Source organism: Montipora foliosa, chromosome 3 (genome assembly GCF_036669935.1).
Source record: "Montipora foliosa isolate CH-2021 chromosome 3, ASM3666993v2, whole genome shotgun sequence".
In the NCBI taxonomy this organism is placed as follows: domain Eukaryota; kingdom Metazoa; phylum Cnidaria; class Anthozoa; order Scleractinia; family Acroporidae; genus Montipora; species Montipora foliosa.
The window spans coordinates 7,545,782-7,563,281 of NC_090871.1; the positions used below are offsets into that span (position 1 = coordinate 7,545,782).

At 39.6% G+C, this 17,500-nt stretch overlaps 1 protein-coding gene across 3 annotated transcripts in view; it reads right to left on the minus strand.

The window, feature by feature from the left end:
- Positions 1-1,010: 1,010 nt before the first annotated feature.
- Positions 1,011-17,500, minus strand: part of LOC137996636 (protein NLRC3-like) — a 20,500-nt gene continuing 4,010 nt past the window's right edge. For 2 of the 3 annotated variants that reach the window (XM_068842147.1, XM_068842146.1), the window contains exons 3-8: positions 15,757-15,835; positions 11,246-11,853; positions 8,350-8,565; positions 6,468-6,542; positions 5,658-5,723; positions 1,011-5,050 (exon numbers count right to left, since the gene is read on the minus strand). In XM_068842147.1, coding sequence (XP_068698248.1) covers positions 2,301-5,050; positions 5,658-5,723; positions 6,468-6,542; positions 8,350-8,565; positions 11,246-11,853; positions 15,757-15,776 — 3,735 coding nt within the window. In that variant the 5' untranslated portion in view covers positions 15,777-15,835 and the 3' untranslated portion in view covers positions 1,011-2,300. The remainder of the gene's footprint in view (positions 5,051-5,657; positions 5,724-6,467; positions 6,543-8,349; positions 8,566-11,245; positions 11,854-15,756; positions 15,836-17,500) is intronic. The other variant, XM_068842148.1, reaches the window with a different exon arrangement.

Genomic DNA, 17,500 nt, shown 5'->3' on the forward strand with positions numbered 1-17,500 from the left:
AATCATCCATTGTGTAGAAGCTTTCCATTAGCTTATATTTTATAGTAGCCTTTTCTTCGTTTACTCAGGTGTACTTTGTTTCGAGATGTACACACAGATCCGTCCCTTGGCTCAAGTCATTCACAAAACGACCCTTCTATTCGTACGAACTATCCATTAGCCCATCCTCTCCCGCTTTCCGGTGAATACTAGTCTACTACCAAGGTGATCTGGTGACGGAATTTGGAGGACTGGGAAGAAAACTTTTAACGCCGTATCCCACAACCGCGCGCGGCCTTAGGTTTTGTTTCCAAATTTCCTGCAGTATTTCCATCGTCAAAACTCAAGAGATCATTCCGTGTCTCCCACATTTCCTGTTACTGAATGAACATTCAAGTGGAAACCGCCGAGATCTAACCTCGCCTCTGCCATGTTGAATTCGGAAATAACATCCAAGGACACGCTCGGTTGTGGGATACGGCGTTAAAATTTTTCTCCCCAGTCCTCCGAATTACGTCACCAGATCACCTGGTATAGATTGCGGAATCGGCAGCTTCCTACCCTACCCTTCTAATAAACTTTTGACCTCAGGTTTGACCTCAGATTTCTTTAAAGCCTGTTGAAATATTACCGAGTGCAGTGACGATCGATAAATCTTAAAAGCCAAAAAAAAAAAACAGATCACGACCCAAGCGGAAGGAAGAAATAATTACCCACATTTTCTCCCCTTTAGTACGTTTGGCCGTTCGCCTTTTCAAAGCGCGACATTTTGTGTCCGCCAACAAGGTCGTTTTAAGGTTCCACCACATTTTAAACCCGACATTATTCAAGGTCTCGTTTACAAGCAAAAGGCGGGCAAAAGGGAACAAGGACAGAGTAAAAACGAGCGGAACTGGGGAAGAACGCGTGAGAAATACAGTCAAACCTCTCCACAGCTTGCCTCCTGCGCCGACGCTCTTAGGGCTGGTCACGCAATCTAAGAGCGTATGCGTGGAGGCGGCCGTTATGGGAGTTAGTGGGGTAATATGAGGTCTTTTTTTTTTTTTTTCGGGGGGAAAAGGACGGAAAAACTGAAGATAGAGGGTCAATAAGGACCATTATCATATGGCCCGTACGGCCATTTTAAAACTATTGGGGCATGCCCGTACGAGGGCCGTACGCATTTGCGCGAGCAGGGCCGGAAAAACCCGTGCGGCCCTGCTAGGATTACGTGCGATTGGATTTAGAGGATTTCGTCGCTTTTACACATCCAAGTTATTTACAACCAGAAAAGCAAATGCAAACAACCGTATTTGATAAACTGTCTGTGTAAATTTTTGTTACTTATTTTGTCCAAATTTCAAATTCTGAGTGCTCATGAATAGTGTAAAGAGACCATATGATAAAATGCTTACTGACTAAGTTTAGGTCAGGCAGGACAGGAAAATGTTTGGGGCTCGGTCCACACGCCATGACCTCGGACCAAATATTTTTCCGTCCGGCCGTCCCACTCAGTCAATAAGTACACAAGAAGGTAACTATGCACAAAATCTGACTCCGTAAGACAGAAAACATAATAACAATCTCTACGGTAAATACAATTTCGTTATGAAACGTTACGAACCTAGTAATACATATTAAGAACGTGCCTGGGCCCAATCTTGAACTTTTTTGGTTGCCTTTCAAAAGGCCGCAACACCAAGAAGTGGCGTCACTAGAGCAGAGTTCTTAGAACTTATTTCCGAAATCAGAATAGCGACTCAATCAACCGAATCGTCGGGGGTATTGTATTTCTTCTTTTCTCGGACTCGAAAAGTCAATCTAGCGCAACCTAAATCTCCACTCTAAAAGCAATTTGCCGAAAATGGTTGTAGCGTGTTAAAACACATTGTCAGTACAAAACAATGATTATGTTGTGTAACCAACTGCAAATATGACTGCTTCATTTACGAGAATATTAGAAAAAAACAATCCACTAAAAAGCCAACAGCTTTCTCTAAATTTATGAACAAGTTAACCTGAAATGAGCAGCGAAGCCAGAATCTTAAAAGGGTCTTCATCACAGCGATCTGAAAGATTGCCACCCCACCACTGACTTCCCAACGGTCACCAACCGCTCCTTCAGAATCCGATCTCCCACAGGATAGAGGCAAACCAACATTAGATAATTATCAGAATCTGTTTTTAGACTGTTCCTTTCATTAAGCAAACCATAGGCCTAAATCGCCGTTCTGCAAATAAAACGAACCATCCGAAACCAGATTCATATCTTTCTCGTGTGGCTTTAACTTTCTTCGTGTTATTTCAGTTCCAACGAGCATGGAAATCAGAAACCATACTGACTAATAACGGTTAGTCGCCCACCCTTGCTCGTGAAACTTAAGCGTGCAACTCGTCCGCGGATTTATCTGTCGAAGGCTTTGTTTTCCCAACTCGCCAATCCGATTCTTCCGCAAGTCTAAAAAGGTCAAAGTACCATTATATCGAAGCGTTTCTGCAAACTCTGCGGCTCCTGAATCGCCGATGTGGTTTGAACTCAGCTGTAAATGCGTCAAAGCACGATTTGATTTCAGGGCCTTTGCCAGGGCTACTGCTCCTGAACATTCAATTTCGTTTCCACCTAAATCTAAACGCTCAAGAGAACGATTAGACTCAAGACCCTCTGCGAGCGCCATAGCGACTGAAGAGTTGATCGACGTATTATACAAATCCAAACGGGTCAACTGAGTACCACTTGATTGAAGAGCCTTTGCAAAGGCTACTGCTCCTGAATTGCCGAAGTGAGTTTTGGTTGGGTTGAACATACACCTTAGATAAAAATGAGTCAGAGTGCAGTTTGATTGGAGTGCCTGTCCAAGCGCTGCTGCTGCTGAGTCATTGACATCATTACTCTGAAGATCTAAGTAAGTCAGTGAACAATTAGATTGGAGAGCATGTGCTATTGCTAATGCTCCTGATTCACCAATACATTCACCATCAGAGGGGGGCCGGTAAATATCTGGATCTGAAAAATTACCCACATCTAAATAGGTTAAGGTATGGTTGGACTCCAAAACGTGAGCAAGCGCTACGGCTCCTTGGTCGCCAATATAGTTTCCGGATAGATCCAAATGCTTTAACACATTATTTGATTGTAGGCCTTTTGCTAAAGCTTGTGCTCCAATATGACTTATCATATTAGCATGCAGATTCAAATGTGTCAAAGTACGATTTGATTGAAGAACCTCTCCTAGTGCTTTAGCTCCTGAAATACGGATCCTGGCACATCGCAGATTCAGATGAGTTAACGTGCTATTCGACTGAAGAGCTGGTGTAAGTGATGTCATGTATAAGCCATTCCTCAGATGTAAGCCCACCAAACTCTGACTTGTCTGAAGAACATGTTTAATTGTTCCCAGTGCTAACTCATCCAAGTTAGCGTACCAAAGCAACTCTGTCAGTGCGGAATTTTCTTTCAGATATTCGCAGAGAACGAGAATGTTGCTATCATCGAATATGTCTACGGTCACTTCAGACACAGTACAACAGCTTGCAAGTGTATGTATCATCTCCTTCTGGTAATCCTTTAGTTCATTTCTCCCACCTTCACAATCAGCAATAAGGTCACATGTTGCATGTAAAAAATTTTCCATATCAATTGTATCATCTTGCAATGCTGAACTTTCGGAACACAAATTCCAGGAAAAAGAATCATCTTCACAAACGGCAACCTCAAAACCGTCCTCGTCGTGCTCCTCGTCATCGCTCGTGTCGTCGGAAACACTGCTATTGTCGCCTTTATAAGAGCTGAAGGAAGCGCAAAGACGTGACACGAGAAAATCTGTTACATCATCACTCTTACTTGCTACCGCTGTGATGAGAAATTTCCACACCTGCCAAAACGCGTCAGAAGGACTGTGCTGAGCTAGCAGGGTGACCTTCTCTTTATCTCCTTTTGACAGCTGATGGGCCAAGTGGAACGCCGCAAAATATTCCTGAAAAGTCTTATGCGGAAATGAATAGCTCGGGTTTGGTCTGATTTTACTCACACTAGCCTCTCGAGAAAGAAAACCGAATTCTAGGAATTCGGTTGATTGGCATTTCAACTCATCTCCAGTGAAATGAGCCTGATTATTCAATAGGGCTTCAAGGGCCATCTTTCCCAGCAAACTGAGCTGTTCTGCAAATGCCTCAATGGGATCATTGTCATACAAAGAAACTTCCTTCTTTGCACAATATCTCCTCAAAACACATGAAACAAGTTCGTCATACAACTTGGTTCTGTTTGAAGGGAACTTTCCTTCTGAATCTTCAAAAACAAGGCACAGCAAAGCTGTGTTAAGTGGATTGGTAGTCAATTCCCTCAGCTGTGGACTCCACTTCAATTTCTTGATCATTTTCTTTGCAAGGTTTGGATTTTCGTGATTGCTGAAATACTTCTTGATGTAGCTGTCAGCATCTTTATTGGTGTAGCCGACAATCTCCAAAAGTGTGTCACAGTATCGCCGTACCTCCGTTCCTGCCTCGTGTCGAGCGGTCAAAATTAGATACACATTGGAGAACACTTTGCCTTTAATCAAGGGTAGGAAACCCTGCAAGAGATCATGACGTAATTCATCCAACCCATCAAGAAATAATAAGATTTTCGATTGATTACGGCGAATGAACTCGAAGAAGTTTTCCTTCTCCTTCTTGTCTGCATCGAGTGGTAGCAGCTGATCATTGATGTCTTCCTCTATGTCAGCAGTCTTCATGTCACGGCACTTCAGAAGAAGAAGTATCTCTACTTTGGGAAACGAAGCTTCAGGTGGAATTCCCGCCATGGACCAATCATATGCAAGCTTCTGACAGTAAGTGGTTTTACCCATTCCAGGCTGCCCCTCAATCAGCACCACTCTTGGTTTGTCACATTCTTTATGTGGTGCGAAGACATCTGTCATATTTACGATGTTGTCCGTTCGCCTCGCGCGTTCTTTTTTCTTGCTGATGATTTTTAATCTTGTAAAGATGTTGGACAGTTCCAATTGTAGCTCATCCTCGCACCATGGAAACGGACAAAAAACAGCACCTTTGTAGTCTCGTTTGATAAGCTCTACAAGTTTCTCTGGACACGCTAGAAAAACAAATAACCGCGTAATAAAAACACAAGTCCAGTTCCCACAATAAATGAAATAAACACAAAGAGTACGTACAAAATACTTCGGCCTAGCAAAGATAAACAGGTCCGTTAGTTCGTCCGGTAGCTAACTCAACCACTCTTTACGATGCAACGTATTGAGCAAGCAGAGAAACTGCATCTAATATGAGGCAGTTGATATTGTAATGCATGATATTCTAACTTTAATTTAGGGTAGTGTCAATGACTTTAAGAAGACTGTCAATGGATGAAATAAATGAAGCTCGATTACCGTCACCCTGAAGAGTATGTACTACAAACCGAGCCCTAATGCCATACAAACTCGTTGTTTAATTCAGTGCTATCCTTTAGTGCTTTAGAAAATGTATGTAGACCCACCCCACCCCCCCCCCCCACCAAAAAAAAAGAACGGAAAGCCTAAACTGAAAAAGAGACCTTGACACACATCAAAGAGCTACTACACACTTACTTTGCTGCAACATAAGATGAAAATTACTGGAAGTACATACGTCACTGCAAATCTAATCTTCCGTGTACCTTGCCAGAATAAACCACTTGTAGCGTAGAATTGTCACAAACTTACCAGTTGGCATGGGATTGTCTTGACACAACGCAGTTTCATTGGATTTAGTCAAGTCTTCCACTTGTTCTATAAGTGGGTACCCAGAAAAAAAAACAAAATTATTCTCACACAAATGAATATCAGGTAAATAAGTTTCATGGGCCTAGCTACATGTATTACCAACCAAGTAATCTGAATTGGATCTGAACAAAACAAAGATATCCATGATTATCTTGTGGACTGAAAGACTCAATGTTCAACCCTATCACAGTCTAGGGAACAATAAACCTGTTGGTGGTAAAATCTTATCTCCAAGAATAATAAAATAAATCAATCCAAGAATGGATTGAGCTTGCGATTCACTGAGTTTTTGTTAATTTAGTTCCTAAGCAACATGAAATGACCTCATCATGTCACACTGGCGTGACATTTTTCAGAGCACTTTTAATTGTCTTTGCTATTATTTGATTGAATATTAATAGCAGACTGTCATAGTATACTCTTTGAGTACTTCAATGAATGTTCCCCAAATATGGCTCTGAATGGGATGCCAATGTTATGTGGTTGCACAACAATACTACACACAGTGGTGGCAGGATTTGTGAACTGGCATCTATTAGATCAGGCTGCGAAATGTACCAAGGAGGTACCCAGACCAAGGAGAACAGAGACTCGTCCTAATCTTTTTCTTGTTAGGGCAGGGTATGGGTGAGTGTGAGTGGGAAGGGTAAGAACATGATCAATGTCTATTTCTCTCACGTCATGAAGACATTATAATTCTCTATAAAGACTACAACAGAAAAATCTCGTTGAAATAATTACTATAATCACCTTGAAGAAGATTTACTTTGTCTTCTGTGCTCTGCTTACTGCTCTCAAGTCTCTCTATCTTCTGGTTTACTGCCCCTGTATTGCACGTAAAAGTTACAAAATGTAAACATGACACAAAACGCACACTTGCAACCTATCAGACAACTAACAGTTTTCAAATACTGGTTCAAAATTACACTCCCTTTTTTTATTTGAAACAATACAACTATCGATGACAGAAACAAAAAAAAACCTTTGCCAAGTATAATTATATTCTTTTGTCTCACTCTGCATGTTTTCTTTTTAACAAGTCATGTAAAATTACCACATAAATATATGCAAGAGTTCATTTACCCTCTTTCAATTAATTGCACAACCTACACCCCTAGGCCCTTGCATCAGATTAAACAGTTTTGTGTTTCATGTTAAGTCAGTTTTACACTGCATATAATTGGTTTTGGCTGCTCCCACACATCCTGGGTATTTGTTTTTAGTTTTTGTGTTTTTTTTTTCAATTCTTGTAATGGGGGTGGCAGAGAGGTTTGTTGAGACAGATCATCAGTTGTTTACTTTAGATGTGTGTTGTTTTGGTAGGAGGTTTAGTATGGCAAATTATATTTAATGTAATTATAGAATTATTATGTTCATACTTGTACACATCACGGCTCTGCATGCAGTATTTTGATCAGTTGTCAGTTAATTATGTTGGATCAATTTACCATAAGTTCCTAGCTCCATCCATTGCTTTCTCCAACATTTATTAATTATTCCATACATACATTCTAACTCCCACTAACAGTCTCCTCTTTACAATGGCCACTTTTTTCTGTTACAGTGGACAGTCCATACATTCACTTAATTTATATTAAACTCTCTACAATGGCCACCTCTTCACAATGGCAATGACCACTGAAGCCAGCCCAACTGTCAGGGAAGAACCACTCAACAACAGCCAGTTAATCAAGGGTTGATGAACGGTGGCCATAACCCAGTTTTTATTGCAAAAGGTCATGATACTTGATCTGTACAGTACATGGTTGGCCTGTTTCTGTTCGGTTTCTGTTTTGTTGATATATTTTGATTTTTTTGCATATATATATTACGCATTTTTAAAAAAACAAAAATGAAAAAACCCTGAAAAAAAAAAACAGGACGGTGTGATATTACATCCCACCCTGCTACCAGAGCCTGTCTTTATCTTACTCGATTTTAGCGTTCTCAAGAAAGACTCTGCATGAATCAGGTAAGATCTTAATTGAGTATGCGTTGCATGTTGCCAGGATGCAGTCTCGAACCCAAGCCTAATATGCCAGATCTCGCCGCCATCTTGGTTTTTCATGGTACAGCGGGCTCAATTATAACCATCAGTTTTGTCAATAAATTGACGCTCACACTGGAAAAACCGGTTTAATGAGAGAAAACAAGATTGACTAGTCCAGAAGTTCGGGCTGCGGAAAAACCGGTTTGATGAGAGAAAACAAGATTGACTAGTCCAGAAGTTCGGGCTGCGGCGGCTTCAAAGAGTTGACGCAATTCGGGCAGAGCCTCCTTTTCTCCTCCTCAGTAAAAAAAAGACAAAAGGAGGCTCTGCTCGCAGGGTGATTACACTCCTACATCCATATAATGGCCACCTCTGTACAGGGAGTGTACACTATTTATGAGTCAATGAGCCAATGAGTTAGTGCAGTTAACCAAATTAAAATTTCAGAGAGTGCTTAGGCCTAATCACTGAAACGAGGGCTTAGGCTTAATCAGTAAATTATTGCTACATGTATATTGACTGTGAGTCTCATTGATTCATATTGATTTATTGACTCTTAAAACATGGGACCTCCTGTACAGTACCCAAGTTGGCTGTTGTGGAGAGGTTTGACTGTAAAACAATTCATTACTTAAGATGTACCTTCAAAATGATCCATTCTGTCTTCAAGCATTTGCATCCTCTGTTCCACAGCTTCCAGAGCTGTTGCAACATTTTTCAGTTCATGTTGGACTTTTCTCTTCTCTTCCTCAAATTCTACAGACATGTTCCTCACGTCCACTTGCAGTGACTGAAGTCCTTGTTGAACCAGTTGTAACAAGGCTGGGTCTATGGGAGAATTCATGCAGAGATGTGTTCCTGCCAATAAAACAAAACTAGAACTCATCAGTGCCAATAATATTATAACTATCAGATAAGTAGCAATTTAGTAAGAAAAATATCTAGTGAAGGTTGTATGTTGATCATTAATACAGTCACACCATCAGACCTTTGTTTTCTGACATTTGAGAGAATAAGCATTGCGTTTGCAGCAAACGGCAAACGTCGGACTTAAGTTTGCGTTTTGCCAAAAATGGAAGAAACTCGTTTGATATGAGCTGATTTCTTGTGTGTTAGCAGCAGGTATTAAGTAACTTTTTAAAAGAGAAAGACGAGTTGGAATAACATAATTTCCATGCTTTTATGACAAGCAGCAGCCCATCGTTTTGCATTTGCCATTTCACGTAAACGCGAAGCTTAATCTCTCTATTAGATATGTACATTTCACGTACAGGGTGTTTCAAAACTTTGTTCCGATTAAAGTTGGTAATTTTTTAAACAAATCTTTTGTCTGATAGAACTTTTCAATAACTTGAGGTAGAGAATTAATTAAAATGGCTGGCAATTTTAATTGTCTTCTACACTGTAGATGCCTTTGTTTCGATTTTTGTGGCAAACGTGTACACACGCATTTTCCCACCATTTTTTCCCACTCTTTGTGAATGCTGTTCCTTCCCAAATTTCTTGTTATTCTCTGATTTTTTTCTTGAACTTTCTGTTTCCTCTGTCACAAAAAGTCAGAAGTCAGAAGTCAGACATTGTTTATGCTAGAACTCAAGCAGCCATATTACGATCATCTGGTCCTTCAGTCAAAGAAATCACTAAATTTTTTAACAAGACGGAACATTGGGTGAACAAGAGGTCGAAAAGAGAGTGCTTCAAAGATAAACCAAGAAGCAGACGACCGTTTGTTTTAACCAATTGTGCTTGAAAATCAATCGAGAAAGGGAAGTACGGCAACTCAGACATTGTGTCAAAAGAGTTTCCCAAGGATAAGCCCATGGGTATTTTTTTAAGAAATCGAAGGTGCGATCATTACCGCTGACAAAATTAAGATCTTAAGATTAAAGCGAAGATTTCAGAAATGCCGGTAATAAGATGGAATACTGACCATCATTAAGATATAAAGTAAAAAGAATAAAATGCATACACTGTATAACCGGAAAAATATCCTTCATCTCTTCTCATCCTCAACAAACTGGCCATTACAAGGCCACAAATTAAATGCGGCTAATTGTAATTTAGGCTAAGTTAAACGCGAAACAATATTACTGGCCATCAGTATCTCACAGAGTTGGTGTGTGGGGTGGCCGGGGGGTTTAATGCAGGGGCGTTATGTAGTTTACCGCTCAGTGTCGGATGTCAAGTCATTCCACATGTTTTTTCGCTGCTGGGCTGTTTTCCTAGAGCTTTTCTCCCGGCCCAACCCCCCCTCTTCCCATGGTAAGTACAGGGTAAGTATTCGTGTTTCCACTGCTTGTTCAGTGTACGGTGCCAGGTGGTTGCCGCTCACAGGGCTGTCATGGATACCCCTACGCGTTCAGAGTGTTCGTGGCTCCACCATTCTTTCCAGGCACCATTCCCCAAGCTTATCTATTGTTGATGAGTTTAAAGAGAATTTAATTTCAAGATACACATGGTGTATCACAAATTCTTAACATTAGAAACAAGAAAACGCCAACCGCCTGTGCAGTAGACTGTTCACAGCCCTCTATTTTCTCGTCATTTTATTCAAACATTGAACACACGGATAGAATCACAAGAGACCTGGACTCCAGCACAAAACGGGAGCATTGAAAAATTGAGAGGCTGTGAACAGTCTACATGTACCTGTGCAGTTGCAGAGGTTGTAGAATCAGAAACCCAAGAACAACAGAATGACCAGCTGCAAGTAGAGGCCTCCTGAAAAAGGCCAACTGAAATTCGTTGCCGCAGAGAAAGAATTGCAAGGAAACGTGTATTTAATTACATGGTGTACTACTGAAGCAGTACCCTTATCAGTCCTTCTTCAAACAGGATTGCTGTTCCAGCTTCAAGCTTGGGGGATTGTATAAAAGAAAACTTGAAAAGAAACTAAAGGACATAAATAACATCAAACACTGACCGAACAGAACAATCTTGCCAAGAAATCCAAACGACCTTTAATTTCCCTTGTTTCATATTGTTTGAGCAGTAATTTAGTTTGCTTTTCGCAATTTTATACAGTTATTTAAACGGAGAGATGTGAATTACACCAATTACACTGTCAGGCAATGATTTCCATCTACAAAATGAAGATCTGCTTAAAAAAATCGAAGATTTTCCAAAAGAAATGTGACGAAAGCTCGGAATACCCATAGAGAGGCTCAATCATCGCTGGTCAGTGAACTTGTCTGATCTCACTCCCATTGAGAACATATGGGGTATAATTGACGAGACAACGTACAAAGATCCAGCCCCCAAAACGATAAAAGAGCTGAAAAGTTAACTACACTTTGTATGGAAAAATGTGACTCTTGAAACGGTAAAGGAACTCGCACATCCTATGCCTAGGCGCGTAGAAAATGTCACTAAAATAGAGGCAGGCATTCTGGTTGCTAATAATTTGAATGATCGAATGAAAAATAAGAAAAAACAATATACCTAATTTTTATCGAAGTAGACATTTAAATAAATAATGAAAAGTTATGATCATGAAGAAAACAAATCAGAACAAACTTTGAAACACCCTGTACATTACCTTTAGTTTCCCAGTCTTTTAATTCTCCAAGAAGTTTTCCTTCATGTGCAGCTGGTAGAGCCATGGCTCTCACTAGGTGTTCCATGTCAATAAAACTTTGTTGATACTTGACTTGATCCCATTTGCTGAAGACACAGTGTGCCCAGTCATTCCTCCCCATTCTGACATTACTTGCAGCCGTTTGTACAGGTGCCGTAAATACAGGCACCACACCAAGTAATGTCAACACAGCTGAAGCATCACAGTGGTCATCAAAGGCAGTGAAGTGGGCCATGTAATTCTCAACATACAGCCTGGCAAAGTCAACATGAGACATCACTCGGCAGTCAAACAGAGAATAATTGAATTTTCCACGATGTCTGGGATGAACATCATTTCCATTGATGTTCTCATATTTCAACAATTTTCTACATGTAGGTGGCCACCGTTGAAGACGTCCAGATGTACTGCTCTGTCCATGAATATTGTGGCTCTTCTTCAGGTTGTTGTATTCTGTGTTGGTGCCTTGTTCCACAAATGGACGTATCTGTGGTATGAGGATCTTGTTGAGTGCTATCCCAGCCACAAGCCATCGTTTCTGATTTTCAGTCACACCAAGATGGCTTGACCTAAATGTATAATGTTACATATTATTAGCCAGGGGATTACAATATTCCCAAAAGATGGCAGTTTCTCAATAATTTATTGCCATGCCGGTTGAAAAGAAGGATACCTAATCGCTTTCCAAGTACTTTCAAATGCAAATCTGTGGTTCCAGAAAATATCCATAGCCCTCCCGTTCCAGAGGGCTTCGTGTTACTCCTCCCACCCTCTGGAATTTCCATGATCTTTCCACTTGGTACCCCATACCCCTTGGAAATTCCAAATCCAAAAAAAGAGACTTCCTTTATTTTGATCGACTTAGAGCTGTAACAAAAATTTCATTCTCCTAAAAATGACCGTGGAAATTCTAGACGTATTCACAGACCCGTTGAAATGTTCAAACTAACAACTGAGCTTACAGTGTGTATTTAACACTTTAATGTCCTGGCAACGGACTTTTCTCTGTTCAATTGAAAGAAGTTTCATCCAAAAATCATATATCGTATACATTTTGTAACCTTGTCAAAGTTTGAATTTATGCATAGTCAAAACAACATAGCGAATTACATTGCACACACAAGAAACTATTTGTTACATGTACGTGGTTATTTTTGCTGTCACAGCGAAACTCGGAAAAAATACCTCAACGCTTATCTCCATATTTTTTTATGTTGCAGGAGTAATTTTTATCTACACGCACAGTAGTATAATTTGTGAACCGTACTGTTTATATTATTTTTCGTGTGTGTAGCCGTGAACTGACTTATCAGCGGGAATTGTAAGCCGTCACGCAACATGTTTTTTTCAACACCTGTTTATCAAATGTCGCTTAAATTTGTCTTTCACCAGAAACACTTCAATAAAGTGAAACGCTTTGTCTCGGTAGTTTGAAAATGACAGTACATTTTTTTTATGCCTTAGGATTTTTCAACTGGTCACACATTTCGCGTGTGAAACATACTTTTCAAGTTCAATCCGGTAACTAAACAACCAAATGAAATCTTCGCTGTCTCTCATTGCCGTCAACGGCTAGGAATACGTCAGGACAAAATTATGGTACTGAAATTATCAACTTTCCTGAAATTTACAAACTCATAACTGCACTAATAACGATGAAACTCTTTCATAATCTAGTTGTCAAAGGTTCGTTATTTGTGGGAAATTGTACTTAACGGGAATAACATGAGTACAAACAAATGATCTCAATCAACTGCCTGCACAAATAATGCCATCTGAAAAAGCACCAGATGCATTCAAGTTAAAAACAGTGCGATCAACAGTATATTTGTTCCTTCTGGTCATTTGTGACAAGTTTACACTTAAGTGTGGTTTTCATGTTCTTTGCTGTTTTGTGGTAGGGTTCTCTCACTTTATAAGTTGATTCATACATGACTTTGTACCAAAGTTTCAATTTTATGAGGTTTGGAAACTCATGGCACTTCCTTTCCAATGACCTTTTTTTCATTTTTAAAATAATGTCATACAATGTATTTTATACTGAAAAGAGATTGGCAAGCAACTTGACCCTGATTCAAGTGTTTTCACAATGATTAATTCATTGTAAAATTTTTTGACAAGATCACTATTGCAAGATTGTTTCCTTGGATCCTGCAATAGTTATACATGTAAATGTAGAATTGTTATAATTAGTAAAATTTGTATGATATTCTTTCGAGAATGCTACAGCATTTTTGTACATTATTTTTATTTCACATGATTTTAAAACGAAGAGTATGGTTTCAGTTTAGAATGAAAATAAATTTCTGTCAGCAGTCAGTTATGATGACATTTGTGTTTGCTATTGCTATTGTATTCCTCCATGTTATACAAAGGTATACAAAATGTATACCCTGATGCCAATAACACTGACAAAGGCCTCAGTCTTGCAATACATGTAAGTATACTTTGTGTATATGTACATGTATACAAAATGTATACTTTTTGTGGTGTTTTCTGGTTACAAAATCTGCTAGTGTATTTACTGGTTTTTTTTTTGTGAGGTATACCTTTTGTATACTTCAAGTTGTTCCAAATTACTAATACAAAAAGTATACATCAAGTGCATACTAAAAGTATACATGTAGTATACCTCTAGTATCAGGGCTCGAAATTGCGACCAATACGGTCGCATTTGCGACTAAATTTTTCCCTTTGCGACTAAAATATCTGGAGAAGTCGCAAATTTGCGACTTGTTGTCACTTTCGTTCTTTCGAAACAAAAGGGTTAGCAGTTGCCACTTTGCTGCTACTTTTGCTAAAATAGACAAACAAATAAATAAATGACAAAATTATTTTGTTTCTTGCTGTGAATTTCCTCTGAAGGTAGCGTAATTGTATAGTAATTTAGCTGCAATGTTACGTGCACAGCTCCATTCCTTCGATCATTCGCCATTTTCAGCAGTTTCTTTACACACAAGTACTGCGGGCTCATATTTTTCTGCTAAACCGCTGACAACACAATGCAGCGCGGCGATTTTGCAACTAAAATTTGCGAAATTGCGACTAAATTTTCGTATCTTATCGCAAAATGCGACTGAATTTTTTCATTAATTTCGAGCCCTGAGTATACCCAGTGTAGTATACTTCAGGTACATAATGTGTATACTTAAAGTATAGTTTGTTTTGTTAAGGGAGTCGGCCATTGTGTTTGACTTCACGTCGAACGTGCTGCTCAGGAGTGTCTCTCAGTGCTATCTGTGTCGTCTGGCGGCGGAATAATCGTGGACAATATATGACAAGGAATCTTACGTTTATTTCAACGGATAGAATTTTCCATTTTTCTTGGTTACCTTGTATCAATTGGAAAAGTACGTAAGTGTTTATTTGATCTCATTTCAAACCCTCTGGAAAAAAAAGCTCTTTATGTACCCCCCTCCTCTTCAGAAATTTGCCTCTTTCAGACCCCTCTTCCCCTTGGAATTTCCGTGACCCTCCGTGGGGGGTATGGATATTTTCTGGAACCACACAATTACTTACATGTAAACCTCTTTAGGGCGAATCATTTAAACAAAGCTTCATTTAATTAGACTTGGTTTATTTGGCTAATCAAGGTTCAGAGGTGTCTTGGAGTCCTTTGTCTTCTGGTTACCCTGCTCTATTGTTTTTCCTGGTTTTCCTTACAAGCAAGGTAGGATTAGCCTAGGAGGAGGCCGGGTAACCCTATTTTGCTTGTTCGCATTGTTCTTCTAGATTTATTAAGCCATGTAAAAGCTCATTAGAAGACAGGAATACCCTCCTAGTAGGGCCAAATTTAGGGTTGTCACATTCCTGCCAAGAATAAAACATGGATTCACACATACATGTAAAGCTGGAGAATTACTTTGCAGACCTACGCTTTCAAGAGTGGTGAATCCAAGCCATGATGATATAAAAACTCAGGACAACAGTCTGGGTAACAGTTTGGGAGCTGGAATAGAACATTCTCCTGGCAATGACCAATTAATACTGTAGGCAAAGTTACAATGTAAGTCTTGTTCAAAATGCCAAGGTTTGACAGATGGAGTCCTTCTTGATCAGCCACGCAATAAATCAAAAGAGAAAAGAAAATAACAGACTCCTCTCTGTCGTAGAAATGGCTTGGACTGCTTTTCAAATATATCAGAGAAAACAAGATGAAATGCAAATTCAATGGCGTCAACTTAGGGGCTGATCTATCGAGCATATAATATGTGCGTGGCTATGTTGGTAAAGTTAAGTCCTAGGGATGAACCAACACGTGTAAAGGAAGCTCTAGAAGGGGAACCAAAGGGTAACCCTTCTATAGGAGGGTTACCCTCCCAGCTCCATGTAAACAGGCTTTATAAAATTTAGTTTACTGATTTCTATTTCCATCATGTGTACCTAAAAATTGTAGTCTTAACTGCTTGATTTTCTAATAACAATGTACGTTATAAGACAGTGAACATTATCTTACATGTAAAGTAACTTACCCAGAGGAAGCTGTCGACATCTCATGAATTTTATAATAATGAATTACACGTCTTTGACCATCACATTAACTCGTAATGCCTAAATAAGAAAGTACATTAATCTTGTTAAATAATATAAATGGCAATCATCTTAAAATTAATTTAAAAGTGATCTTCAACTACAGTTAGACCCGGCTGAAATTCAAACTTGGCTATTTCGAACCCATGGTATTTTGAACAATTTTTGATTTCCCCTGTGAGTTCAAAATAGTGGGGTTCAACTGTATGTGTAATAAAATTGAAATCAATTTAGTAGTCCCCTGGCATAAAAAATTAACAAAAACAACACAACAAACCAATCCAACCTCAGAGCAATATACACATTTACTAGCACAAAATATGGGAACAGCCATGCAACCATTCTGTAGTTACAATTGGTTTTGGTTTGTCTGATTGGTTCGGAAAGGCATGAGTTTTGAAACCAATCAGAGAGCACAGTCAGCAACTACAGTAAAGCAAAACCAATGCAAAATGCATGTACTTTCGATACTTTGATTGAAAACCACCCTTATCAAAGACATGCAATCAACTCTCTCTTAAGTGACCACTCCATGCGCAGCAAAAAGTGGTTGCCAAATCAGGACGTGGCCTCTTATGAGAAAATAAGCCAAAAACAGCCTGAGAATGGATCCACTCAATACAGAATGGGTCCACTAACATTATTAATCTCTTGCTTAAACCAAGTGCCAGGGCCAGTTACTCTGGAATATTGGCCCTCGGCCAATATTCCTGAGAGTAACTGGCCCCTTATTCCTTAAGCTACAATCTTGGACAAAATTGTTGAGAAAAGTCTGCTTTTGGACTAAACTCCGATCACGAGTATGAAAAATAAGCTCTCTTTTTGCCCCCACCCCCCCTGATCAATGTTGCTAGACGAAACAAAGCATGTCGAACCTGGGCTTATCAACATTGGTTGTAGGGGGGAGGGGGATTGCTAATAATGTGCGATATTCAGGACGTAGTGCGCAAAATAACCCCTGTTTTTAATATTCTCAACCCTTTTTGTCCAAGATTGTCTGGGGATCATTTTGCCCAAGAACACAAAACACGTGTATGTATGAGTTCTGTAAGTACAAAAAAGAAAATATATCAGTTGTAGGCATGTCGTCATGGTATTCGATTGACAATTAGAGTTAATTAACCCTAATAAAGAAAAACACTGTTACGTCATCATTGAGGTTCATTATCAAAACAACTGGAAATGGTACATAAAAGGCATGTTGACGACGCTTTAGGAGCGTATATTTTATTACAGGTGCAAGATCATAACGACAAAGCTAAAGATGTTGCTGAGGAAGTAGGAGTTTCATTAGCAACAATCTTTAGGATCAAGAAAGGTGTCCAAGGCCTTAAAAGGGAAGTTGTCATGCTGTTCCTTGGTAAAAGCCACAACAAAGGTGTGATCAGATGTGACCCATACGATAAACTAGATGGACCATTCTTTGAAAAATATGTCAGAGAACAGTTCCCTAGACTTTTTGGGAAAGCAAACAAGAATGTGGTATAACAGGAGCAAAATAGCCCGGGGGGGATGGGGGGGGGGGGAGGAATCCCATATGACACAGACGGGGATGCTCGTTGTCTCGCTTAGGGGTGTAAATTTTGGATTTTGGTCTCGCTTAGGGTGTTCCGGGCAAAGCGCCAATATTTTAAGCCGCCAAGGTCTCGTTTAGGGCTCCACGAAGAAACACAGAATTACGCGAAG